This window comes from Chanos chanos, chromosome 4 (genome assembly GCF_902362185.1).
Source record: "Chanos chanos chromosome 4, fChaCha1.1, whole genome shotgun sequence".
NCBI classification, from domain to species: Eukaryota; Metazoa; Chordata; class Actinopteri; order Gonorynchiformes; family Chanidae; genus Chanos; species Chanos chanos.
Genome location: NC_044498.1, coordinates 43,999,196 through 44,026,035, shown reverse-complemented (window position 1 = coordinate 44,026,035; position 26,840 = coordinate 43,999,196). Strand labels below are relative to the sequence as shown.

The 26,840-nt window shown below is 43.9% G+C and overlaps 2 protein-coding genes across 6 annotated transcripts in view; both read left to right on the top strand.

Annotated features, from left to right (window-relative positions):
* actn1 (actinin, alpha 1) overlaps nt 1–18,547 on the top strand; it is a 37,866-nt gene extending 19,319 nt beyond the window's left edge. The window contains exons 3-22 of one of the 4 annotated variants that reach the window (XM_030771774.1): nt 79–198; nt 2,325–2,411; nt 2,906–2,993; nt 4,624–4,702; nt 4,997–5,078; nt 6,606–6,691; nt 10,914–11,006; nt 11,576–11,806; nt 11,953–12,100; nt 12,514–12,664; nt 12,947–13,055; nt 13,239–13,379; nt 13,553–13,735; nt 14,096–14,230; nt 14,444–14,623; nt 14,826–14,972; nt 17,040–17,120; nt 17,479–17,544; nt 17,941–18,099; nt 18,346–18,547. In XM_030771774.1, the coding sequence (XP_030627634.1) occupies nt 79–198; nt 2,325–2,411; nt 2,906–2,993; nt 4,624–4,702; nt 4,997–5,078; nt 6,606–6,691; nt 10,914–11,006; nt 11,576–11,806; nt 11,953–12,100; nt 12,514–12,664; nt 12,947–13,055; nt 13,239–13,379; nt 13,553–13,735; nt 14,096–14,230; nt 14,444–14,623; nt 14,826–14,972; nt 17,040–17,120; nt 17,479–17,544; nt 17,941–18,099; nt 18,346–18,504 (2,525 nt within the window). In that variant the 3' untranslated portion in view covers nt 18,505–18,547. Of the gene's footprint in view, nt 1–78; nt 199–2,324; nt 2,412–2,905; nt 2,994–4,623; nt 4,703–4,996; nt 5,079–6,605; nt 6,692–8,379; nt 8,466–10,913; nt 11,007–11,575; nt 11,807–11,952; nt 12,101–12,513; nt 12,665–12,946; nt 13,056–13,238; nt 13,380–13,552; nt 13,736–14,095; nt 14,231–14,443; nt 14,624–14,825; nt 14,973–17,039; nt 17,121–17,478; nt 17,545–17,940; nt 18,100–18,345 lie in introns of all 4 variants that reach the window. The other 3 variants (XM_030771777.1, XM_030771776.1, XM_030771775.1) reach the window with 3 other exon arrangements.
* Nucleotides 1–25,972, top strand: part of LOC115809930 (synaptojanin-2-binding protein) — a 131,991-nt gene extending 106,019 nt beyond the window's left edge. Inside the window, exons 1-4 of one of the 2 annotated variants that reach the window (XM_030771818.1) lie at nt 20,019–20,178; nt 20,550–20,627; nt 23,922–23,990; nt 24,688–25,972. In XM_030771818.1, the coding sequence (XP_030627678.1) occupies nt 20,116–20,178; nt 20,550–20,627; nt 23,922–23,990; nt 24,688–24,801 (324 nt within the window). In that variant the 5' untranslated portion in view covers nt 20,019–20,115 and the 3' untranslated portion in view covers nt 24,802–25,972. Of the gene's footprint in view, nt 1–20,018; nt 20,179–20,549; nt 20,628–23,921; nt 23,991–24,687 lie in introns of those variants that run through there. The other variant, XM_030771816.1, reaches the window with a different exon arrangement.
* The last annotated feature ends 868 nt before the right edge of the window (nt 25,973–26,840 follow it).

Here is a 26,840-nt window from a genome sequence, read left to right as displayed (position 1 = left end):
TATCAGTATTCGCTGTCTGACAAAGTCTTTTTTTCTGTCTGTCTCTCCCTACTTCTCTCACTCTGTCTCTGTTTATAGGAGAGCGTTTGGCCAAGCCAGAGAGAGGGAAGATGAGAGTGCATAAGATTTCTAATGTAAATAAGGCCCTGGACTTTATCGCCAGTAAAGGAGTGAAGCTGGTCTCCATCGGCGCAGAGGGTGGGTTTACAACACACACACACACAGACACACACACACACACACACACACGAAACCTCAGTTTTCTGTGGCCCACTTACCTCATTGTGTAAGGGTCATGGAGTCAGTAGTCTACTACTCCATGCTGTGCATAGGATCAATGTTTATCAGACAGTTAGTGAACACTGATCTGTGTGTGGTTTTATGGGTGTGTGTGTGTGTGTGTGTGTTCACTGCTGCCTGTTACCATAGCAATTTATGAGTAGGCTCTGACCTTATTGTCTGATAAATGAGAGCTTTATTAGCGGGGTCTAACAGAGGACTGTACTTAGCTTTACATTTACAGAGAAAGGCATACAGACAGAAAGCAAGAGAGAGAAAGAGAGGGGGGGGGGTATGGCTGAGGTCAGGCATGACAGAAATGTTTGGAATAGTGATCTGTGGAGGATAAAACGATAAAACAGATGGATTAATGGATAGATGAATTGATAGTTGAGTTTGTCCTTAAGTGCAGGAAATGTTTACTTCTTTTCTCTGTGGAAATATGTTCCCTTTAACAGTCAGCACTCAAAAATACACACACACACACACACACACACACACACACACATGCACACACTCACATGCATGCGCACACACAGCCAGCTTAGTGACAGCTACCATGCAGTGTGCATGTCACATCCATGGTGTTCTCCTGTTGTCTGTGTGTGCGAGTGTGTGTGTGTGTGTGTCTGGTCTACTGGCATTGGTTAATATGCTGCTTAACCTGCGTGGGTTTTAGCCCCTCCCCCCACCGTCTATACAATTAAGCCAAAGATGTTTACCCCACATGCCCATCTGACCTCTACAGTACCCACTGTATATATATATGTGTGTGTGTGTGTTTCTCTCTGTTTCTCTTTTCATCACTTTTCCTTTTGCCTCACTTTCCCTTACTCCTCATCTTTTTTCCACCCCATCTCCTCTCTCGTTCTCTCTCTCTCTCTCCCTCTCTTTCTCTCTCTCGGTGGGTTAATCCACAGTGAGGCCAGTATAAAGGGCCTAAGCCAGACCTGCATTCCAGACAGATTAGCTGGTTGGAATCCCCGCCCGAACCAGCGGCCTGACCGTCCCACTCCTCCACATTCTCTCTGTGTGTGTGTGTGTGTGTGTTGGGCTGTGTATATGTACGGTAAACCTGAGCTGTGTGTGTATGTGTGTGTGTGTGTACAGTAAACTGTATGCGTTGGGAGGGTGGTCTTGGAGACAAGCGGAGGAGGTGGGGCAGTTAAGGTCCTCCTGTGGAATTAGCAGGATTTTCAGTACTTCCTCCTCATTGATCCTTCACAGTCTAATCTCAGCTCCTCTCTCAGGCCTTTCATGACCCTATTAAGAATGTCTGGTTTACATCACACACACACACACACACACACACAGACACACACACCCCGCCCAGGGAAACCTCGATAGTTCTCTAGTACGTGCTGGTGATTTCATTCTGACTACTGTTTAAACCGAGTGACTAAAGATGTGTAATTGCTTTGAGTGGCCTATCTTTGGTTCATTCACACTCTCACACACACACACACACACACAGAATGAGCGGCAGGTCGAAAGTCTTAGCAGATTAGTGGGGGAAATGGATGTAACTGGACATGTCTGTGTGTGGTGCTGTGGAGCTCTACCTCATTGGCTGTATCACTGTGCTGTTTGTCTCTAGAGAGACACACAGGAGAAATGGGCCTGAACATTCTGCAGTCATTTTATTGTGATTTTCATAATAATATAACAGAAACTAATTAGGAGAGGATTTCAGGTTGGCTATGGGTATCTCTTAGCACACCAGGCAAACCAATTACAGCCTTTTAAACACACTCTCTTTCTCTCTCCCACACACACACACACACATAGTTAACTCCAACTTTGTATGAAAAATGTTAATACAAAGGTAGTGGAATGCACAGACATCATGACCAGCACCATGACAATTCACATGACCTCTAGCTCTTTGTCATTTCATTCAGTGACCTTTCACCTGAATTAATACCCAGCCGCTACACTCACCAACGCAAGCCCGTCTGACACGACCCAGAAGCTTCCAGACAGCGTGTGAGAATGGATGTTCTGTCAGGTCGGTTTGCTCATGGCTTTTGTTCCTGTCCCCTCAGAAATTGTTGACGGGAACGCTAAGATGACTCTGGGAATGATCTGGACAATTATCCTTCGTTTTGCCATCCAAGACATTTCTGTGGAAGGTATAGTACCCCCCCCCTTTTTTTTTCTCTTCCTCTATATATTGCTTTTTTATTTCCTTTGCGATTTTTTTTTCTCTTACAGCACACAACAGGACCAACATTTCGGCATGTTATTGCATGCATCACTCGAATCATAACAAATCATTTTTAAATCATATTACAATGATGGAGTTTAGCTGTAATTGAATCGCCCATCTGTATTAAATTTCACTTCAGGCTCCTCAATTCAGTCATGTTGTATTATAATCACAACGAACGAGAACAAACGTCTTAATATGATGATTCATAATATGAAGAGATCTGCCTATAATTAAGAAGCCTTGACCTCTGAAACAATTGCTGCTTGTTTCGATTTCGTCGTTGGAATAACGCGGGGAGGAAGGAGACTGGAAACGTCTCCTGATTGCTGGACTTCTGTCATCTGGAATTATCTGATATCAGTTCAGACAAGGTTTCATGGCGGTTCTTTTATTCTGTTCTTTCTCTGCTCACAGAAACCTCAGCCAAAGAGGGCCTTCTGCTCTGGTGCCAGAGAAAGACTGCGCCCTACAAGAACGTCAACATTCAGAACTTTCACATTAGGTAAGACCTCAAGTCAGGTTTCAGAACGTTTACGTCAGGGGTCGTTCAAACTTTTGGGACTTTGTAGGGGTCGGAGATTCAAAATAATTTACGATGAAGATTCGAAAGGATCATTTTTTTTTTCCAGACAGTCTCTCCACAGTCCCCCAGCTCTCTACTGTAAAAGTGACCCCCCCACCACCACCACCTCCCCCAAACACATTATCCACAGCTGTCCGCCTTAACGGACCAATCTCCTCCACATGCCTTTCTCTCTCATGGGGTTGTTCTCTTTTATGATGTCCAAAGGGGAGTTCTTGATTCAAGCAGGATCATGCTTCCACTCTAGGGAACTCTAAGCCAAAGACCGTTAACAGGCATATTGCTATTTGCCACTACTGAAATTTTAAACTATTGACTGTCAGGTAAGCCCTCAGGTCCACGCTGTACATTGTGAAAAAGAACAGTACAGCACGGCTGTAAAAGCTGGTTGTCATTAGTGAAGAGCAACAGTAACTAAGAACAGACCTTGAAATGAGACTTCAACAGAGATAATCGAAAACAGCTCGACGCTAGACTCAGACAATACTAATAGATAACAGACTGCAGAGATGTAGCCAGTCAAGGGTCATACATCCTCATACACAAAGAATTCTTAATTAGTGGAATGTTCGCTCTCTCTCAAGCACTGAATTTTTAGAATACCTTCCTCCACAACGAGGTCAGATGATGATTGTCATCAAGGACATACGCACACTTTTTCACAACAGCGATTTAGAGGAGTCTTAGGTTTCCGTTGTTCGATTTTTCTACAGGATTGCTCTAGTACAACAGGCGTATTTTATACGAGGGGCACGACACTGTTTAAGAACGTGGACAGTGTCGACGAAATTTACATCATACTCCACCTGTCCTATTTGAAACACACGGGTAGAGCTGGTCCCAAAAATTTCTCTCTCTCTGTGTTTTCCTTATTCTTTTTTAAAGCCATTATTTACTACCCTCTTTGTATCATAAATTCTCTGTAACCAGTGGACAAAAGCTGGCTTTTGAGTGTGTGGAGAGGAGAACACAGAGTGACTCAGTGATGTTGAGAGACTTTGCTGCGGTTGGGTGTCTCTGGAAGGCAGAGCTGTGCAGATGAGAGGCCGTGTTATCCTGTCTCCTGTGCAGGGTCAGATGAAAGTTGAAGAAAGAGAATTAGATGAGAGGACTGGGGTGTGTGTGTGCATGTGCGTGCGTGCGTGTGTTTCGGGGGTGGGGGGGTGGGTGTGAGAGAGAGAGGTAGGGTTGCCTTTGATGTGGAACTGTGAGAGGTGGAGGCAGAGCTATCTGTCTGGCCAGCCAGCAGTGTTCATCAAAGAGAAAGAGAGAGAGAGAAAGAGAGAGAGAGAGAGAGAGAGAGAGAAAGAGAGAGAGAGAGAGAGAGAGAGAGAGAAAACAATGCCTGCCGTCAGGCCGGTACTTCTCCTCCTGGCTGTCTGATTGCAGGTGGTTATCCATCCAACAGGCCGAATCTCAAACCTCTGTCTCTCTCATCTCCCGCTGTGGAAGTCAAGATTGGGGTGTGTGTGTGTGTGTGTGTGTGTGTGTGTGCATATGTCAGTTTCATGTGACCTTTCTCTCTATCTCCCTCTTTTTTCTCTCCCAGTTGGAAAGATGGACTGGGGTTCTGCGCACTCATTCACAGACACCGTCCAGAGCTCATTGATTATGGCAAACTGCGCAAGGTGTGTCAAGTTAGACAACAACAACTGAAACAGCTTCTCATAGCATGTCATAGTGATCACTTCTTTATGACATCACATCACGCACAGTAAATAAATGAATGGGAACTAGCCATCACGTGTAAAATAACAGTGAGTGCATGAAGGTACACTGAGGCTTAGCTGAGCTGGCTGGTGTTCAGTTATTCAGAGATGAGGCATGTATAGACTTCTGATATTTCAGTGATTCACACAGTGAATCGTTGTGTTCACATAGTAGTAACCTGACTCTGCCTGTCTCCTCGGCTCCGCCCTCAGGACGACCCCATGACCAATCTGAACACAGCCTTTGATGTGGCTGAGAAGTACCTGGATATCCCCAAGATGTTGGACGCTGAGGGTAAGAGATCAGTCGGGTTAATCCATCCCCTGTCGCTCATCGCTTTGGATATTGCTCCACAGAGAGAACCTGATGAAGAAGGGACTGGCCGCAGATCAGTTTTGTCTGTTGACATAGAGTGGAGAATGTTAGGACGGGAGTACACGGGCCTGAACTCAGATCAGCGCTTAAATAAAGTCTCTTGATGGGTTTATTGTGATTGTTGGCCTCATCCCTCTCTTTGTCCCGTCTCCCTCAGTGTTAACCACTGCCTTTTTGCAGGAGCGGTAGCTGCAGACCCATGGGAGTGGACTGCACTCTTTTTCTCCTTTCTCCCTCCTCCTTTAGAAACCCACCTATCTCAGCTCTGTGTCCTACTTTAACTAGGTTAGATCCACACCTAAATATAGAGCTGTGAGAGCCAACCAGGTGTGTGTGTGTGTGTGCGTGTGTGTTTGTTTGTGTATGTGTGTGAAGGAGAGACAGAGAGAGAGGAATTCTGTGTGTGTGTTTGTTTGTGTGTGTGTGTGAGAGAGAGAGAGGAATTCTGTGTGTGTGTTTGTGTGTGTGAGGCAGAGAAAGAGAGGAATTGTGTGTGTGTGTGTGTTTGTTTGTGTGTGTGTGAGAGAGAGAGAGAGGAATTGTGTGTGTGTGTTTGTGTGTGTGAGGCAGAGAAAGAGAGGAATTGTGTGTGTGATTTGCGTGTGTGTGTGTTTGTGTGTGTGTGTGTGTGTGTGTGTGTGAGAGAGAGAGAGAGAGGAATTGTGTGTGTGATTTGCGGTGGGAATGAGTCTGTTTGTGCTTGCGTGGGTAGGGTGCTCTGTTTTTAGTTGCCACTCTCTCAGTATGGCTGTTTGTGTCTGTGGTTGTGTGTGTGTCAGCAAGAGACTTTATTAAATTACTCATGTTCTAGACATGTCTGGATTATACCTTGAGAGGGCATTTGCCCTGCTGGATGTCTTGTGCCCTTTTCAGAGATAAATGGTTTGCCTTTAATAGACTAATATAATCTCTCTTGATATAAGCTTCCTGCTAAGATGAAATCTGTGTCTCTTTAACAGATACCCTAACACATATGTTGCGCATACGTTCATGTCTATAGTGAAATGCAGCTTTTGAAAGTACTTTTCATGTTACACAATCCATAGACCAGCAGCTAGGCAAACTACAAAGAACATATTTTCTCAGCAGTTCCACAAACACACCCTAAGGATGTGTGCTTTGAGTTCCAGCATCTATGAGGAATTCGGTGATAGCATGCCTGTCTCTCAAATTCAGTTGAACATTGCTCTTTTTCTTTTTTTTTTTTTGAAAAAGTAATGCATTTATTTCATAATTACAGTGAACAGAGGCTTTATTTTTTTGGCAGAACGTCTCCAAAGATAGTGGTTACTTGTGATTCAACTTTTTTTTCTTTTTTTTTTTGATTGTTTGTCAACAGTTCGAGACAATTCTGACAGTTGATTTGTTTTTTTTTTATAATCTTGTGATTTGTACCGTTTTAACATGCTTTCCACCCTCAACACCGACCCAATCCTCTCTTTCCAGACATCGTGGGCACGGCCCGCCCTGACGAGAAAGCCATCATGACCTACGTGTCTAGCTTTTACCACGCGTTCTCTGGGGCCCAGAAGGTATCCCGCAGGATACAAAATACCTCTACCTACCTCCTCACTTTCTCAAACTTCCCCTCTTTGTTTTTACACCCTACTCCCAAAAGCCTGAGTTCCCGTCCTTCGCCGCGGTTACCCCTGTTACCGCGGTGACTCGGCTAACGGCGTCACGTTCTTGTTCCTCTACAGCGCACAGCTCCGCCCCTCCCCGCCGGGAGGGTCACCTCCTCTTACTACTGCATGGCTCGCTCCGGCTGTTTGCATGACGGGAAATCATAATGTAACTCACAACAGTAGGGCATGAGCTTATCTCCAGTCTTCATCCAGTTTCTGTTTGTCTTTTTTTCCCCCCTGTTAAATGAACGAATATATCCTGAACAAACGACCCCCTGTTCAACGAAATTCCGCCTGAAATGTTGGCCTGTGTATCCATGCAGCTCCACTCGGTTGGTAATTGAAGGTTATTTTTGAAATTCAGCTTAGAATGATTGCATCTTGCGTAAGTCTTCCAGGGGGAGAACTGTTTCTTGTAAATATTTATGAGCAGGAAATATTACTGCCGTTGAGCGTTTGTGTATTGAAATATGCACTAAGTGGACATTCCCAAACCTACATCTGGAAGATCTGAGTGGGAAGTGCAGAATTACGGATTAGCTTTTGTTTAGTATTGTGTATAAGGATTAAGCATTGTATACCAGGTAAGAGATAACCAGCAATGTTGGATCCATAAAATGCCAAGACTGGCCCCTTCAGATTATATAAAAACCTTTCATGGTATATCATAAGATATATTAAGAAGACAACAGTGACATGATTAGAGAGAGCCTCTCAGTTTGTCAGACTGAATGGTCCTTAAACCCAGAATAGGCCGTCTTACATAAGACCCGGTTCTGTTCTTAAACCCAGTGTAGACCTGCTTATGTAAGGCTCAGCAATGTTGCACAGAAGATCAGCAGAACCTTGAAGGCAACACTGTGATGATAAAGAAATGGCACGCACAATGTCGTCTGTGTTTACAACTGGAAAGGGGAGATAGTGAGGCATAGCCTCCTCTGTTTGACATGTGAGGGAAACCACATGCTAGCTGTGAGAGAAGTTTTAATAGCTGGGGAAAATTTACGGAACTTAAGTGGCTGGTTGTCCCCGTGTTTCCTTTAGAGTGAGTCCACAGTTGGAAGCATTATTGTGGAAACTGGAAACCCCACCTTACTTTAAATGGAAGTTGGGTGTGGCTTCCGTCACGTTGTCCTAACCAATCCAGATTGTTCTTTTCAGTGGTCCAGAAGAATGACAGATAGGTGAGGAAGGATCACTCAGAGGGAGAAGAGATAGCTTGATGTAGGGTTCGGTTTGGTTTGGGTCACTGGTTGTATGATTACGGTCATGAATTGATGGGTTGCCTCTTTTCAAAAACTAAGGAATTGCCCTCAAACCAAGTCACCACTTTTTGGTGACTAATATTTTGACATGTCCTTCCTGAAAACCCAAGTTTCATCTTGACCCATGCACACACCCCAAAAAACATTTCAGCCCAAAACATCCACCCAAGACTGGAGAAAGCTCATGTTCTTCCTTTGTTTTTGTTTTTTTTCCTGGTGACTACGCCCTTATAGACCTTGTGTTTCTGCACTCTTTTACTCTATGCATCTCTTTCTCTCTCTCTCTCTCTTTCCCTCTGTCCCCATTCCCCCTGTTTTTTTCCTGGGCAGATATTGTTAGCACGTTGCGGCCAGATGAGAAGGCTGTTATGACCTATGTTTCCTGTTACTACCACGCTTTCTCAGGCAAACAGAAGGTGAGCTACTATCACCCCCCCACCCCCCCCCCCCCAAAAAAAGAAAAAACAGGCACCAGAGCAGAGCGCAGCCAAACCTGCTCCTTCTAAAACTAAAACGAGTCCAAACCAAGTCACCAAGCTAGTCAACAAATCACCCAGTGCTCTCCTCGTCGCCCAATGTCTATTGCCCGTCGTCTGCTCAGAGATCCGATTGGCTGACGCCAAGTGGAGGAGCGTTTTGTGCTGAGGACACATAAAAGATATCTCTCCTGTATCTGATCCCCATGTAAATGTCCAGCCGGCTGCTTCGCAATGACTAAAAGGTCAGAAAATGGCTACTTTAAGGCCGGCTCAGCAGCTCAGAGTAGACACTCTGTGTGTGTGTCTCTGTGTGCGTTTCTGTGTAATGTGTATCCATGTACATGTGCTGTAACTGCAGCGTGTGAGGGCTTTGCTTGTATCATCTGGCTAATGGAATAATAGCCTCCCAAGTAGGCGTGAAGCTGCTTTCGGTTGGCGCGACATTTTTACAAGCCTGGCACAAAGCTGGCACGTAGAATAGAGGCGAAGAGAAGGAGGGAAGAAAAGGAGAGAACAAAAGTACTACCCTAACTGGTAATACTCTGCCGTAATGCACCTTTTTTTCAGCCGCCCCTTATTTTAGCCTCTCCCACACACTCTCTCTCTCACGCGCGCTCGCTCGCTCTCTCTCTCTCTCTCTCTCTCTCTCTCTCTCTCTCTCTCTCTCTCTCTCTACTACTGTAGCTGACACAGCTGTCTCGGTTGCCATGTCAGATCTGTCGGTTGCCAAGGACAGGCTAATGTTACATAACCCTTGCGTCCATCCATTACCATGTAGATGAGACAGTATACAGAGAATACAAACACGGGCTTTTGTCTAGAAATAGAAGAGCGCGCAGCATGACCGTCCTTAAACCAGCGCCGAGCATCCACGCGTACGACTGGCTTTCCTCAGCAAGCCTGCTGTACCTGTCAGAACTCGTGACTCATTGGAGGTAAACTCCAGTAAACACTCCCAGCATGCACTTTGGATGCACTAATGGAAGCTGTGACGCCCTGAGATGCTTCCCCAGCCTTATAAGGACAATGGCAGCGCGTCTTTGGGAACGCCATAAATCCAGCCAGCGCATCGTCCGCTCATCAAGAACAATAGAGCATTGGAAAACACCCATGGCTCAGATGCTCCGCTCAAATGCCAGCCCCCAGATTCGTCAGTGTTTGAGCCCATTGTGGCCGAGAGACATACAGACTGTCTTCACCTTACGCTTCCATGCAGCGGGTTTCCCCACGTGAATGCACAGACAGAAAATGTGTTCGAAAAATATAGAACGGTAAAAGAATGCATTTTCATCAGCGCAGTCTTAGTTAATGCCACATACGTCAGAATGAGAAGTCAAAATATCAATACCAGCCTGTGTTTTCTGACGGTCGGAGAGAAAAGGGAATGACTTTGCCTGGTGTCCGTTTGAAAAAATCAAATCTAAGTATCAAACTTTCTGTGCATGTTGGCACCTAAGCTGATCTTACCTCTGGTATCTCTCCTACGCCTAACCTGTTTCTTCACTCACCTCTGTTTGATTTCAGGACTGTTACTCTCCGCCTGTCCTTTGTCACCTTGTAACTTTCTATGAGATCTCTTAATACGATTGAATTGTCTCTGTTATCTGTTTATATTTTAGAATTGTGCTATTGTTTTGTTTATGAACGTGTTACCCACAGAATTACACAATTACGTCACTACATTTAAGAACCACACGTAAGACACAAAAAGTGCAGGAGAAGAGGGAAGCAAGCTTCACCCTTTGTAAATCTGTTCGATAAGATGTAAAGATTCAAAGCATTTTCTTAAGTCCGAGATCTTTTTTTCAGTCTTTTTCTGGAGACCCAGTTAGTTCAGAGGCGTGGTCAGCAGCAGGCAAGCCTTGTACGCGAGACAGGCAGTCCTCTCCTGCGACTGGACCATGGGAGAGATCTGCCTCCGACACGGGCTCTGCTGTGTCCTCGGTTTAAGGTTTTAGAGTTAAAATCCTATGGCATGACAAATGCGTCCAGAAAAACACTGAGGGGTGGAATTTCAGTCTATACAGAATCAATTTGCTGAAAACACAGGGCCTCAAGCCAGAGACACAGCCCACGCCCTGTAGCCTAGCAACCCACTAAACTGGTGGGTGTCCATTCGGAACAGTGGTGTGGAGAGAGCTGTAGGGCTGTAGGTTTTTTTGGGGGGTTTTTTGTGTTTGTTTGTTTTTTAGCTTGAAACAGCATGAGATTGGTCAGGCGAGGGTCATCAGACATGTCAGTGTGTCTGGTCTTAGAAAGTAATCAGAAAAAATCAACTACTATATTTTAGTATTTTCATACTCCCTAGTGTGTTGCCATGACAGCCCCCTGACAGACCACGGTTGCTGTGGCGACAGATTCATTCTGTGTCTTCACCCCTCTCAGGCAGAGACAGCGGCCAATCGGATCTGCAAGGTGTTGGCTGTCAATCAGGAGAACGAACAGCTAATGGAGGACTACGAGAAGCTGGCCAGTGATGTGAGCAAACCCCCCTCGTGCCCTCCACACACTCCTCTGCCCTCCATCCCTCCATCTCTCCCTCTCCGCCCCTCACCCCTTTTCACACCTCTCCTGAGGGCCTGTTGCTCATAGAGTTTAGAGACTTAAACAGACAGACAGTGTGAGATGGTCAAAAAAAACATTGCTTAGTCACAGTTTACTGCCATTTGGTGGATATGCAAATGAGGACAGAAATTAACAGTTAATGCAAATTAGCAACTGAGTTAGCGGTGTATTAGTCAGAAGAAAGCCAGTTTTTTGTAAATGAAGCACGCACTAACTTTTTATCTCTCTCGCTCTCTCTTTACAATGACCCTTCGTTCTTTATTTCTGAAAAACCTGTCCTACCATCTCCCTTTCATTCCTACCCTTTCCCCCACCCTCACTATTCTCTCTCTCTCCTCTCGCTCCTTTTACTGCACCAAACATGGTCCCTCTCTTCTCTCCTCACATCCTATCTGCTCCTCCACTCTCTCCTCTTCCCCATCCTTTCTCTCTCTCTCTCTCTCTCTGTATCTCTCTCTCTCTGTATCTCTTTGTGTCTGTAGCTGCTGGAGTGGATCAGACGCACTATCCCCTGGTTAGAGAACAGGGTTCCTGAGAACACTATGCAGGCCATGCAGCAGAAGCTGGAGGACTTCAGGGATTACCGCAGGCTCCACAAACCACCCAAAGTGCAGGAGAAATGCCAGCTGGAGATCAACTTCAACACCCTACAGACCAAACTGCGCCTCAGCAACCGGCCCGCCTTCATGCCCTCCGAGGGCAAGATGGTCTCGGTCAGTGCACTCGCATCCTCCCCTACGTCCGCTCAAACGTCTCAGATCCCGTTTCGAGACGAGCGGAGATCGTCTTGGCATTTTAAAGTTTGTTTGGTTTTGTTTCATCTCACGTGAGACGTTTGCTGTGGGTGGATTGTCCGCAGGACATTGCGAATGCATGGGGGAATCTGGAGGGAGCAGAGAAGGGGTACGAGGAGTGGCTACTCAATGAGATCCGGAGACTCGAAAGGCTTGACCATCTCGCTGAGAAATTTCGCCAGAAAGCCGCTATCCACGAGGCCTGGACCGAAGGTGTCACATTTAAGACCAATGTGTTGACTTAGAACGCAACGGTTTGGTTATTTTTACTGTTGTTGTTGGGGTTTTTTTTTTCTTTTTGTTAAGTAATCTCATTTGTATACCTGGTTTAAAATGTAGTCAGACTATTTTGAGTCTTCTTCACTGACTGCGTTGAAGCAATACCAAAGAGATAATGTATGAATGCCTTACAGAGACTTTATCTTAGTTTCACTCACGCAGTCAAATAAGATTAGTTAGCCAGGAAAGCAGAAGATGAGCACCGAAGAGTATTGGATCCCTTGTCTTATTTGAATAGGGCAAAAGGGGAACAAGCAGCAGAACAGCTGATTATGGTAATCAAATCATTGATGTGTTCTTCCTGAGCTAAAGTCATTGATGCTGTGGTGCTTTGCCTCCCCCTGCAGGTAAGGAGGAAATGCTGCAGCAGCGAGACTATGAGATTGCTTCTCTGTCTGAGATCAAAGCCCTACTGAAGAAACACGAGGCCTTTGAGAGTGACCTGGCTGCCCACCAAGACCGCGTGGAGCAGATCGCTGCCATCGCTCAGGAGCTGAAGTTAGTCCACAGGAGGCCATACACACACACACACACTTTCACAGTAAACTTTCCTTTCATCCTTAACAGCGAACACATGGAAAGTCTGAGCTCAGGACAGAATGTTGTCAAAAGTTTTCAGAATTTTTTTCTTTGGATAATAACGTGTATGAACGTATGGGTAGTTAAGGCTTCACAGTTGACAAATTAAAGCAATTATTGAGTAAATTAGGGAGTGTGACTTTCACAATACCTCTCTCACACTCCTCTCAATCTCTGCCCTTTTTTTTTATTTAAACACAGTGAGCTGGACTATTATGACTCTCCTAGTGTGAATGCTCGATGTCAGCGGATCTGTGACCAATGGGATGCTTTGGGTGCGCTGACACAGAAACGCAGTGAGGCCTTACAGGTAAAGTACCTCTATCGACAAATGTTTACAAAATGTTATGCCAGTTTATGACACACAATATTTTCTGTTGTGTTATTACTGCATTTCCCAGTCTGTATGAGTATTGTCACATGTGAATATACAACCTTTGAAAGTGTCTGTTTTAATGATGAAAATATGGTCTTTATTTTAACCCGATTACAGAGAACTGAGAAGCTTCTGGAAACCATTGACCAGTTATACCTAGAGTTTGCCAAAAGAGCTGCCCCATTCAACAACTGGATGGAAGGAGCCATGGAAGACCTGCAAGACACTTTCATTGTCCACACCATTGAGGAGATCCAGGTAGTAAAGTCTTTTGAAGTCTGGTTTAGTTACGCACCTGCTTCAATCAACATGATGAAACACAACACCGGAAACCGTGTTACTCCTGAGCTGTTGTAATGTCTCTCACATGTAATGTTCATCTTACATATTCCCTGTGTGTGTGTGTGTGTGTGTGTGTGTGTGTGTTTTAGGGCCTGAGCACTGCTCACGAGCAGTTTAAAGCCACTCTGCCTGAGGCAGATAAGGAGAGACAGGCCATTCTGGGCATCCACAACGAGATTACCAAAATCGTCCAGACTTACCACGTTAACATGGCTGGCACCAACCCCTACACCACCATTAACCCACAGGAGATCAATACCAAATGGGAAAAGGTCAGAGTCATCTGCCGAGTAGAAGCTTCCAAGGGCTCCCTGTAGACAAACTCAACTGCTAAACTTCAAAAGGGTGTAGCGCGAAATCCCAGACCGCCACTATTCACTTGTAATTACATTCACTTTAAAGTGCCTCTGTCTTATGTTTTGATTACAATCAAAATCAAACCCTGTTTCTTTTTGATTTGGTTTTGATGGCAGAGAGGGGAGTCTTTTTAAAACATTATAATTTTTTTTTGGTTTCCAAATTCTGTCTTTGAAGAACCCTCTAAATCATTACATCCAAATTACAAGCCGGCACCGGCACCGGCGACGTGTCGTGTCAACCGCTCGCTAAAATGGCATCGCTCTCCAACGCAGGTCAGACAACTGGTACCGCAAAGGGATCAGGCCTTAATTGAGGAGCACGCCCGTCAGCAGAACAATGAGCGCCTGCGCAGACAGTTTGCCAACCAGGCCAACGTCATCGGACCCTGGATCCAAACTAAGATGGAGGTGAGTTGAGACAGAGGTGGTGAGTTCAAACATATGATTTTTACATATGACGGAGCTGTTTTCCTCTTGTTGTCATTTACTTTCCATAATATATATTGTTTAAAGAAGAAAAAAAAAAAGACCAAGGGCACATTAGCTGCTGTGGTATGTGGTGCTTTCGCTCTTTGACCAGAACCTCTGGTGTCTCTGTCTGTTGGGCGCGTGTGCGTGTAGGAGATTGGCCGCATCTCCATTGAGATGCATGGGACTCTGGAGGACCAGCTGAACCACCTGCGCCAGTATGAGAAGAGCATCGTCAACTACAAGCCAAAGATCGACCAGCTGGAGGGAGACCATCAGCTTATCCAAGAGGCCCTCATCTTCGACAACAAGCACACCAATTACACCATGGAGGTACATGTGCACGCACGCACACACACACACACACACACACGCACTAATCATGGACAAATGAGCACAGACACACATTTACCAAGCATGTTGGTCATACTAATAGTGATACCAATGCACCACATACAGTTAAATAGGCGTAAATGACTGTTAATAAATCTACCTCTGCCCCCACATCTCTCTCTCTCTCTCTCTCTCTCTGCAGCACATCCGTGTGGGTTGGGAACAGCTCCTCACCACCATTGCTCGCACCATTAACGAGATCGAGAACCAAATCCTGACCAGAGATGCCAAAGGCATTAGCCAGGACCAGCTGAACGAGTTCAGAGCCTCCTTCAACCACTTTGACCGGGTCAGTTCCGCTGAGACAAAGCGATAGAGGGTAGTTATTGGAGGTTTGGGCAATGCCCTCAGGTCACAGTTGAGATTAGTGTCCCATGCCTGAGGTTGAAAGTCCTCACCAAATTCTTCAAACTTGTGTATTTAGCATCATCAACCTTTGTTCTTTCTTTTTTGTCCCGGCCAACTGGTGAGAATTGACTTCCAGCCAAAGTTGTAAAGTCTCTAGACAATTTCACCATTATTAGCACCTGCAAATCCAATAGCACTGTGAATGATTTGTTCATCACAATGTCCTCAGTTTAGCGCTAGCTCAAAAACTACAGTGGGTCAGTCCTTATATGTGAGTATATTCCTTTCTCATGTACAGAATATGTACTTCACTAATAGTCTAAATTTGTGTGTGTGTATGTGTTTCACATGTGTAGACGACAGCGGTGAGAACAGGAGGGTAAGGTGAGAGGTTTGGAATGGTGTTGTAGGTTACAGAAAGGGTTGCATGGGAACAGACAGTGAGACTAATCCAGTCAGACTGTGTGTGTGTGTGTGTGTGTGACACCTAATCCTGAGGACCGGAATATGACAATATGTTTGTGAAATTATGGTGCGATTCATCTTTTCCATGAGTCTTACTGGATGTCACTGACATTTAAATACTAACTAATTTTAGAACAAATCCAAACACATTTCCACTTTTCCACAGACTTTTTTTCAGTACAGCAGAAGGAAATATAGCATTTCATTCTCATAGTTTACACAGCCTGAATGTAGAACAAACTCAACTGTACTGTAACCCACGCTCCCATTTGAGAGGTATGAATGTCTGGTATGTGCGTGGTTATGGTTTTGTCATTTGTACTGTAAAATATTTTGAAGTACATCTTGCTGTCTGTTTTCCATGACTGGGAAGAAAGCCTCAGGACATAGACACCCTCTCTGTGAGAATGCGCTGTTTACAAAACCACCCCTGACTTACCCACTGCTAAAACTCCTTATTTAGTAACACACTAGCCGCATACATAGGAATACCTTACCGCAAACACACACACACACACGTTTGCGCACGCGCGCGCGCGCACACGCACACACACACACACACACACACACACGCTCACATAGACACATGCCTCCCTACAGCTCTCCATTACTTCATTGTTTTCTCTCTAGTCCTTCTGTGTTCCATTATATTAGTGATCTATAACAGCCATTGATCTGCGTCATACATTAGCATGAATCCTGGCCCCAAGTTTAGTCTTGGTCAGATTCACAAAGCGTTTTCTACCAGCTGCAAAACTTTTCGGATTGGTTTTGTTCAAGCCAAATACTAAAGTGAAACAGAATGTTTCCATGTTTGACCTGTTCGGTGTCCGTATAACATCTCTTGCTCAGACGCGTTCGCTCCTTTAAGAATCAGTCAAATTATGCAAGTTTATTTTCAACCCAGTTTTAGACATATGGTGTAACCTTGCCAAGAAAAGTTAACTGTGTGCGGAGTTTTGGTAGATCTGGTTTATACTTTCATGTGAACTGGTAAGAATTGCTGAGGTTTTCTCTCCAACATGGAGGCTTGTATGATGAGTGTAAAATGTTGTGTGTAGAGAGTACCAGGCAGAGTGTATTTAACCCCTCCCAACACCAGGCCCAGTCATCTGGCTGTCACACTGCATTGTACCGGCCTCCCTGAATGCCCCCCGACACAGCAGAGCACAGCACAGCACAGCATAGCACAGCACAGCACAGCACAGCACAGCACTACAGCACTATAGAATAGTTGAAAAAAAAAAAAGATCCTAATGGTTGTGCACTCTTGTTTTTCTCTGTTTCTTTTGCATGGCACATCCACCGTTTCTCCCCCCCCCCCTTCCCCCACCCTCTCCTCCTCCCTTTTGTCTACCTCCACGTCTGCATGACCCCCACCCTAAACCCCACCCCCACCCCACCCCCCCCCACCATCACTCCCTCGATCACCTCACTGATCTCTCACTGACGTGCACTGATCGTGTGTGCTGCATGCCCGTGGCTCCCCCTTCGCTGCCCACTTTGGACGCCTGGCACCCTGGCACCGCGCGCTGCCCTGCAGGATCACTCGGGCAAACTGGGTGCCGAGGAGTTCAAGGCCTGTCTGATCAGCCTGGGCTTCGATATCGCCAACGACTCTCAGGTACTCTCTACAGACACACACCGCCTCCCTGAACCCCACCATTAACCACTCTCTCTCTCTCTCTCTCTCTCTCTTTTTTTTTTTCGCTCTGGATCTCCCCCTCTCTCTCTCTCTTTCTCTGTTTCTCTTTCCTCTCGTTCTGTATCTCTCTCGTTATCCTCCTTCTCCTGACCTGCTCTCTCTTCTACCCTCACAAAATGACTTCCTCATTTCCCATCATGCATTCTGTTCCGTCCTTCACGTCCTTCCTTCTTCTGGTTTTCCATCCTTCACCCTGTCTTCCTCACTTCATTCCCTCTCTGGATCCTTCTCCTTTCCATCTCCGTGGTTTTTGTCTGTTCCCCGCTGGCCCCTGTAGAAGAGAACAGGGATGATGGATGCGGAAGATTTCCGAGCCTGCCTAATCTCCATGGGTTATAATCTGGTAAAGCCAAGACCATCCTCATAAAGAACACGACTGGGAGAGAGATATGTCCTCCCAACTTCAATCCAATTCAGTCATTTCTGCGAGTCCAGAGGAAATATTTAAGAAAATATGAAACATATATGTTTGTTTATGTAAATATTGTATTTGTTCTGTGTATGAATGTGTAAATTATCCACTTAGTATTTTAACAGGGAACATGTCATAGTAAGACTGGAAGTGGAATTTGATTATTGAGTTAATATGAGAATAGTTACAGGTGTAGCTATGGAAACATATCCTCTTCATTCTAAACTTACAACACTATGTAGATTACTCATGAAATGAAATGTTCATCGGTTACTGTGGTGGAGGGTTTTCTTGGCGACATCTAAGTCTCATTCCGTTACTCTGTAGGGAGAAGCAGAGTTCGCACGCATCATGAGCATCGTTGATCCCAACCGGATGGGCGTGGTGACTTTCCAGGCCTTCATCGACTTCATGTCTCGTGAGACAGCTGACACGGACACAGCTGACCAGGTCATGGCCTCCTTCAAAGTGCTGGCCGGGGATAAGGTACAGCTCACCAAATTCTCTGTGCATTCAGGACATGTGTGTATAGTAGTAAACACCAGAAATGACAAGAATATGTTTCACGTCATTTGTTTTAGATTAGAAGTGCGTGTATTGTCACATGTTGTCATAGCAATGGTTAATTGTCAATGAGACATCCCATCCTCCACCACCCTCAAGTGTCTGATGTCTCGACGTATCCCTGACCCGCCCTGTTAACGTCTCTCTTTCACTGCATCTTCCTCACAGAACTACATCCTGGCTGACGAGCTTCGTCGAGAGCTGCCCCCCGACCAGGCTGAGTACTGCATCGCCCGCATGGCCCCGTACAAAGGGCCTGACGCTGTCCCCGGAGCCCTGGACTACATGTCCTTCTCCACCGCCCTGTACGGAGAGAGCGACCTCTGAAAACCCTGACCGGCCTGTCCCCGTCGCCACCGCGCCAGCCACCCTCTCCTCCAAACAGTCCAGACCCCCCCCCCCCATCATCCTCCTCCTCCTCCTCCTTCTCCTTCGCAGCCTCCCACTTTATGACGCTGAAAAAAAAAAAAAAACATTTTTGTACGCTCCCGCGGCCTTGGCCTTCATACGTGTCCTATAGCTCCGTACCTGATTCCCCCCACACCTCCCGGCCCCTCTCGCCCTCTCACCTCCAAGCTCTGTCTCTGTTGTATTTGCTTCTCAAATGCAATGCAGCAAACTCTCCCAAGGTTTACAAAAGAAGGAGAGGAAAAATGTTTTCTTTCTGTTTTTAAAATTCCTTTGTAGTTTCTTTTTTTTTTTTTTCTTCTTCTTCATAAAAATGAATAAAGTTAACATATTTTATTATACAGAACAAAAAAAAAAAAGGTATTTTTCTTCACCTGATTAAAAAAAAAATACAAAAATAAGAAAAATTGAAATAAAGGGAAAAAAAAAACCAACTGGTGGTCTTTCAATTCTCCTGTGGTGTTACTTCCTCTTTATATGGACATAAACACTCAAATACGCAGTTGTACCAGAGGAATAAAAAAAAAGGAGCCGTCTAGCCTTTCTCTCTGTCTTGTAATCGAAATCATTTTAATACAGATGCAGACAGATGACTTTTGTCAGTGGGCAAGTTCATTTCTGTGGTAAGTTGTTATTCTGCGGAAAGCTGGTCCCAAATGTAATAATAAGATTGGATTGCAATCTAGTGCTGTCACAATTATATGCTAAGATCACAGTCACTTTATGACTTTTAAATCACAGTATAAAGTCTCAACCAACCAACGAAACAAATAAATGATCAGCTGGAGTGTCATAGGCATAAACACGGGCAATAACTCTATCTCTGAATGTGGGGTAGTGGTGTAGTCTGACCGCTGAGGAGAGGGACAGTGATCCCAACAATGGTACCGACAGCTATTTATCGTCCGTATCCACACTACACGCATGCCATTTAAAACACTCACTCTCGCCCCGTGTAAAACATGCAGGTCAGCATGTGTCGAACTGTGCTCTGCGGTGCAAAAACTGCAGAGTACATTCATTCAGTACTAGGCAACAAATGGTTATATACCACACTGGTCCAAACTCTTCTATTTGTAAAAATTAACAGCTAATGGCAGAGAGAAAAGAACTGATCACCCCAGATTTTTCAGTTCAACCGCTGTGTTCAGAGATAAAGATTCTTGGAAAACATGGACATAATGAGGGAAATTATATACTTTATATCAGACAAAAAGAACAATAAGTCTGACTGCTTAAGTTTAACAAACCTAAATTAATCTTTAATAAAGTGCTCTTTAAAACATTTGTAATTTTTATTTGCGAAGTGACGCTTAACTCACCTTAAGTAAGCCAAATACTGTCCGCTGCGGAACCAAAAAATCGCGTCCGTGATGAACTGGGTACCGAGAAGGGGTTGGACAGTAGTGTATTATGGGTATATGTTGTGAGTGAACCGTACTTATGCACCATGTCCTATGTTTTATAATGTCACAGAGCGATGCTACAGGAACACGAAATGATGTTATAGAATTTCGTTGATGAGTCAAAATGTGGAGTCAGATCAGTAAATTAAAGAAGAACAAAAATGTAAGATACGGACTCCCTATGCTCGTAAGTGATTTAACATTATGCTAACTGTAACAAGCTAAAAACCAATAACTTGTTAAATATGGTCTTGATAACGTTCAGGCAAACGTATGTGTTCTTGATGCAACTATAAATACGCTCTTGTAAAAAGGCTTTCTTATAACATTTTATCGAATTACACGACTCTCGACATTGAACATGTCGTATTGTCGATAAAGACGAAAAAGAAAAGCAAGACTGTCAAAATAGGGTGACCAGGCTGTCTGTATCTACAGCACAGCCATAATGGCCTCAGTAAGGGCAAAGTGGACGACACTTTTTAATTGGGATTGAATCACCTAAAGTGATCTGTAAGTATTTATGATCCCTGAAACCATGTTTTCCAATCTTTTTAGCTACTTATCGTCGGAGGGTCCTTCGGACTTCGAGAATTCACACAGATAAGATACGATGCGCAGAAGATCAAAAGAAAGGTATCCATGTATTGTGATATTGATTACAAACGAAATCCATTGGTTCCGATCATTTTTAACTTGACTGTTGTTAGAATACTCCTTTAGGTTTACTGTTTTGTGTTGAGAGATAACCAGACGTATAATATGCTTTGCAATTACGATTCAATCCCTCTGGAATATTTAAACAATAATTTGAGAATATCTACAATAGTAACTATGTCAGTTTTGCACGCAAGTAAGGTAATTCATTGTCTGTAACTCAGTCACGTTTTATGTGTTCATAAGTCTCCTCTAGTGGACGCCCAGAGAACTTCTCACGCTGTGATGACGCAGGTTATTGAGCGCGCAGGCAGAAATTGCTTGCTCAACTGCGCCTCAGTGGTTATGTTCTCATTTTACGTAAAGATAACCTACAGTATTATCAGTGTTTTTACAACGGAAAAACTTCAGGCTCAAAGCAAAAAATCACAACTGTTGTAGGGCCCGAGCAACACCATTTGGGCTTTTGTAAATGCAGACGCACAATGATCCAATTCCGTTGGTGTTTTACTAATGTACATTTAGATATGATGGAACATCATGAACTTACTGGCGTGAAATGTTGAATCGGAAGGCATTGAAATATTCCTCTGTGTGTGTGTGTGTGTGTGTGTGTGTGTGTGTGTACAATGAGAGAACAAATGATGTATCATTGGGCTGAGTGCCAGATGGCAGGGCAGCTTTTCTTATTACTGTTCATGAGAGCTGGCACTTGAGAGGGGACAGAGGGGGCATTCTGCCTCTAGCACAGAGTCTGTGCCTTAACACAGCTGCCCACCCCAGCCCCAGACTTCATTCACCAGTAATCCTCTATCTCAGAGACCTGAGGCACATACACACACACATACATATACACACATACATATACACACATACACACGCTACATCCTTTCACATCAAGCTCTGCTTTTTTCCACATTGTGTATTTGTGGACACATGTACCATGCTGCGTCTGGCAGTCCTGCTTTGACAGTTCATGCAATGCGCATATTAGTGTTATCTAACCGGAAGCCTGTGCACTCTGCAGAAACACTGACCCATTTCCAATTTCAGAACTTTCTCTTCCTTTCTCTTAGATCAATGAAGCCACTGTGTGTGTGTGTGTGTGTGTGTGTGTGTCTGAGTGGGACAGAGAGCCTTTGTAATATTTAGTGTCCTCTAACCCAGGTTTTGTCAGTCTTTTTTTTTCTTTTAATATTTGTGGACCTTTTTATCCACGATTTTTTTTTTTTACCCCCTCTCACTAAAAGTACAAGGTGACTCCTCCTTGTCCTCTTTTCTGTCTGGACAGAACAGAGATTTTTATCTTCTAAAAAAAAAAGTCCTTGATATACATTTCTTATGTCAAAGTCTAAGTGAATATATTTCAGAGACATAAAAATGATTGCGAGAACTCGCTGTGAGGTGCTGGGGTCAGGAGAGAGGGGGATGGAGCAAAAAAAACCCCGCTAGAGCGGTAAAAGAAGGAGAGAAAAATGGGAGAGAACTCTTTGATAAGATTGATACAGCGCAGAGGAAGGGAGATGAGATGAGTCGGGAGTGAGGGAGAGGAGAAGAGAGGAGAGGAGAGTGATAGATAGATAGATAGATAGATAGATAGATAGATAGATAGATAGATAGATAGATAGATAGATAGATAGGGAAAGAGTGGTGAAGTACAGAGGGAAAAGAGCAGTAAATGAGAGGTGGAGGAGTTCAGTGGAGGCCAATCCAAAGGAGAGAAGAAAAAAAATATACTAGAACTATTTATTGGTGAAAAATGGGTTAAAATATGCAGCTTGCTCTGAGGACTAGTGTAACATGGTGGGGTAGTCGGTCTCCGTGTGTGTCTGTTTGAAAGGATGGTGCGTGTGTGTGTAGTGTGTGCTTCTATGTGGTGGTGGTCCTTTATGAGTTAATGTGCTACAGATGAATGAAATAATTTATACATTGCAGTAATTATTCATGAGCGGGAGGAAGGACAGACTCTACCCAGAGGCTCTGCTCACACATTAAGACACCAGACAGGGGACCCTCTTTCTCTCACACACTCGCCTTTTTTCACTCCTCTCAGTTTGAAACGTACCCATACACTATTCCTCTCATCTGTCTTAATTATCTGGCCCTCGTTTGCCTCTGTTCGCCTCACACCATTAAAAAAAAATAAAGCAGTATTATCTTACATTTTAGACCTAATATACAATATTATACGTTATAAATATTATATTATGTATAAAAAATATATATATTACTATATGTTATAAAAAAAAATTATGAAACAGTGTCATATTACATTTTAGATGTAATAAACGAGTCTATTATTGTCACAACCTGCACCGCCATTTTGGACTTTTAGTTTGTTATGTCTTTGTGCTCTTGCTGTGTCTGTCTCCGCCCCTCACCTGTTCCTGTTTGTCTAATTATTAACCTTGTTAATTTCTACCAATCCTGTGTTGCCCTGTTTAGTTCTCCCTCTATTTAAGTCCTAGTGTTTTCCTTGTCCTTTGTCTATCGTTGTTTGTGTATTTTGTACACTGTCATGCTGCACCTTTTTGTTATTGGCTTTTGTTATTAGTTTGCACTTGTATTCTGGTCTTCATTTTAAGTAAAGCCTTCCGTTTTTTCACCCACATCATCGTGTCTTTGCACTTGGGTCCTGCACCACACCACCAGCGTGACAATTATTGATGAATTACTCACATCATTTGTGTCAAAACAAAAACCCACACATGATGAAAGTTTTGGTTGTGGGTGTCTGATGTGCATTTAAAAAGCTGCAGTCTTTTGATGTTGGCTTGGATGATTTAAAAAATGACACCTTTCCAGCCGGGTAGGGCATCACGGAAAACAAAGCCGCTCCGTGTCATTGCACGTCGACGACTCCTAGCCCCGCCAAGGTGTAAATCTCATTTTTGCACCGAAGGAATGTTTGTACAGTGTGATTGTCACGAATGTCACCCATGTGTGTGTAAGCTTGTCTGGTAATCCTACTAAAGCACACTGAGGCCTACAAACACTGTGGTCACATAGTTTCATACACGTGATGCGTTTATGGAATCATAACATACTATAAGTCTTATGTTGCGTTGTTTTTCTGTCTGTTTTCATGCATCTGTGGATATTGCTTTCAGGGCATGTGTGTATGGATGGCCTGTGACTGCTTACTGCTTGCATTTTTTTTTTGTGGAGTTAGGGGGTGTTTAAGACAATGTTGTTGTCATATGGCTTGCTCTGCTTTTCTCTCACTCTGTGTGTGTGTGTGTGTGTGTGTGTGTGTGTGTGTTCTTCTCCCAGCTGGACCCATCTCTGGAGGCCAGAGTGAACTCTCAGAAGCAGTCTGTTGTTCTTGAGGAAGAATATGAGGTAAGAAAAAAAAGAAAGAAAGAGAGGGAGATGGATGGATGTAAAGAACACCAAGGTTAAAATGGGACAGGAGAGAAAGGGAAGTAAAGTTGAGAGAGAGAGAGAGAGACAGAGAGAGAGATGAATGTAGAGAACAGGGCAGTAGTATAAACAGATCTGGGTCAGACGTGTAGGAGGATGGAGTTTGGTCGGATAGTGATGTATGGCCGTAGATCCCGTATTCAGTTTCTACCATTTACTGTGCAGTTCAAACTGTGTATGTCAGCACTACGGATGTGTTTAAGAAGTAAGTGAGCTTGAATGAAATCCTTTTCATCTTGTATTGAACAGACCTCTGCTCACAGTTTGGTTGTGTCTTTTTGTTCTTAAAGACAAAGGGGTGTAGTCTAGTGTAGTCTACCAATTTGATAGCTCGCAATACTTTTTCAGACAAAATAAACGAATTCATATACAGTTTTATTTTCTCTCTCTCTCTCTCTCTCTATATATATATATATATGAATATATATATATATATATATATATATATATATATATATATATGAATCCTAATATTGCTGGTCATCTTTGCATTTTCCCGTTCTCGTACGTAAGTGTAACTCGGCATACAAACGATGGCCGATTTTTGCTGGCATCGCATCTTTTGTTTTTGTTAACACGGACCACACCTCCTCTGTTTGTCTTTGCGTCGTCATAGAAACTGAGGAACACAGATCTGGACGCGTGGAAAAACATCCGTGGCCCACGTCCATGGGAGGACTCTAAGGAGTACCAGGAACAACAGCGAGCCAACCTAAGCAAGGGGACGTAGACCCACGCCCAGCCCCAGAATAGAGCATCCAAACGGGCTGTGAGTCTGGAGAGAGAGACAGAGGGAGTATCAGGACTCTGAATAAAATGGGACAAGACAGAAAGGATTGGTATATCTGCTGTGTCTAAAAAGCCGGACTGCCATGTGTATAACTGACTGACCTCTAGCGCTCCGGTGCTAATTGTAGAGGTCAGCAATGTACATGTGGGCTAACAGTGAGAGCATGTGGAGCTATGAGTTTAACACAGTTAAGACTTTAAGATCAGTATGTACTGTTTGTGAAACAAATTTTGATATCTGTTTGGAAGAATAAAGAGTGTCTTTTGTTCCTGTCAATATTAATAATGTCTGTCACTGGGGATTTTGCCTTTTTAAATTTTTGCCTCTGTAAAACAGACAGACATTCATACATTGTGACTTCTGAAAATATATTTTCTCTGCAGTGTTGCACCATGTAGTGTGATTTCGTTGTGGTTGAACACGTACAATGGGGACACAAGGCAACCTCTTTCTTTTCGTGTGTGTGTGTGTGTGTGTGTGTCTTTTGACAGAATAGGTCCACAGAGAGTAGATTTCCTTAAGCAAAGCAGGAGTAATATGGCAAAGTGCAAAGAAAGAATATCTGCCTCAGCCCTGACTGACTCAACGTCATTCCTGCCTTTTTTAAGGCACCCATATACCGTCTCTCCACATTTCTAATATTCACATCTAAAACTGCTACAGAAATACCAAGAGCGTTTTTCCAGGAGATTTTCTGTGTTTGTGTGTGTGTGTGTGTGACAGAGTGTTCAGCATCTCAGTTGACAAATGAAAGTGTAAAAAACGCAGGTCTGTCAAATCATGCTCAGGCTCTTCTTCTTGTCATTGCTGGCGGCTGTTGTGCTGCCTCACAGCCAGACAGAATCCTCACCAGAACCCTTCTCTATCAGAGGTCTCTGACGAACCTAAAGTTTGACAAAATCTACTATCTTCTAAACTGTCTGTGTTAACATGCAAACACACACACTGCTGCTAATCCAAAATCTGCATCCCCGGAGAAGCTCGCAAGCAGTGGTTATTTTCTCAGAATGTTTCCGACTTGTTAAAAATATGCATAAAGCAATCACTATCGGCGCTAGTTGCACTGTTTTAAAACACGCTATGTTGACTAATGTATGGATAACCCAGACAATTCAAATAAACTAATGATGAAGCAAACCCAATTATCAGTGAACAATTTCTCTTGTTTTCACTTGAACTAAACTGAACTGTAAATGTGACGTTTTTATTATTTTCCTTAGATTATTTTATTTGGATTACTCAAACTTTTTGAATCTTAATATGGCTTACACAGTGCGTAGCCTGCGTCATGTGTGAAAACATGCATCTGCAAACATAAAACTTCTGCTGTTAAAAAGATGTGGTGAACTATGTTAGCCTCCTCAAACAAATCTTTACACCAGTCAAGTGATATAATCACAGTTCATCAAAACACCTTTTAATTTTCGCCCATCATACAACACCAGAACGGTCTCAATGAACGTTTGTTACTGTGAGAGGAAATTCATGTGCAATATATGAATATGTCTATCAGCCCTTCAATATCTTTGGGCTTTAGTCTGATTCCACAGTACCACTAGAGTTAGGCTTCCCTCCTGCTGTCTCCCTCCTGGCTTTGGCTTTGGTTTATCTGTGTCACACACCTTTGCACTTGAGTTCTTTTTGGATGTCAAATGTAATATTCATATCCCCGCGTTGTCTGAAAGCAGTGATTGTTTCAGGGAGACGGTGGGAATCTCTGGCTGGTGAACACAGAAGGGTTTCCGGGACTTGGCTGCAGCGGTGTGAGAGTCAGGTTTGTGCTATGGAAAAAAGGACTTTTTGGCTGTGGAAAAGGTAACAGACACCGCTTGTCTGGCACCTCCCCATCTCTATGAAGACAACTCATTCCAAGAGAGTAAAAGTCTAACTGTTAATTTGGGCTGTCTGTTAAACGGTAGAGCGACCAGATCTCAGCTGTTACAGCTTCTCTCTCTCTGTGTGTGTGTGTGTGTGTGTGT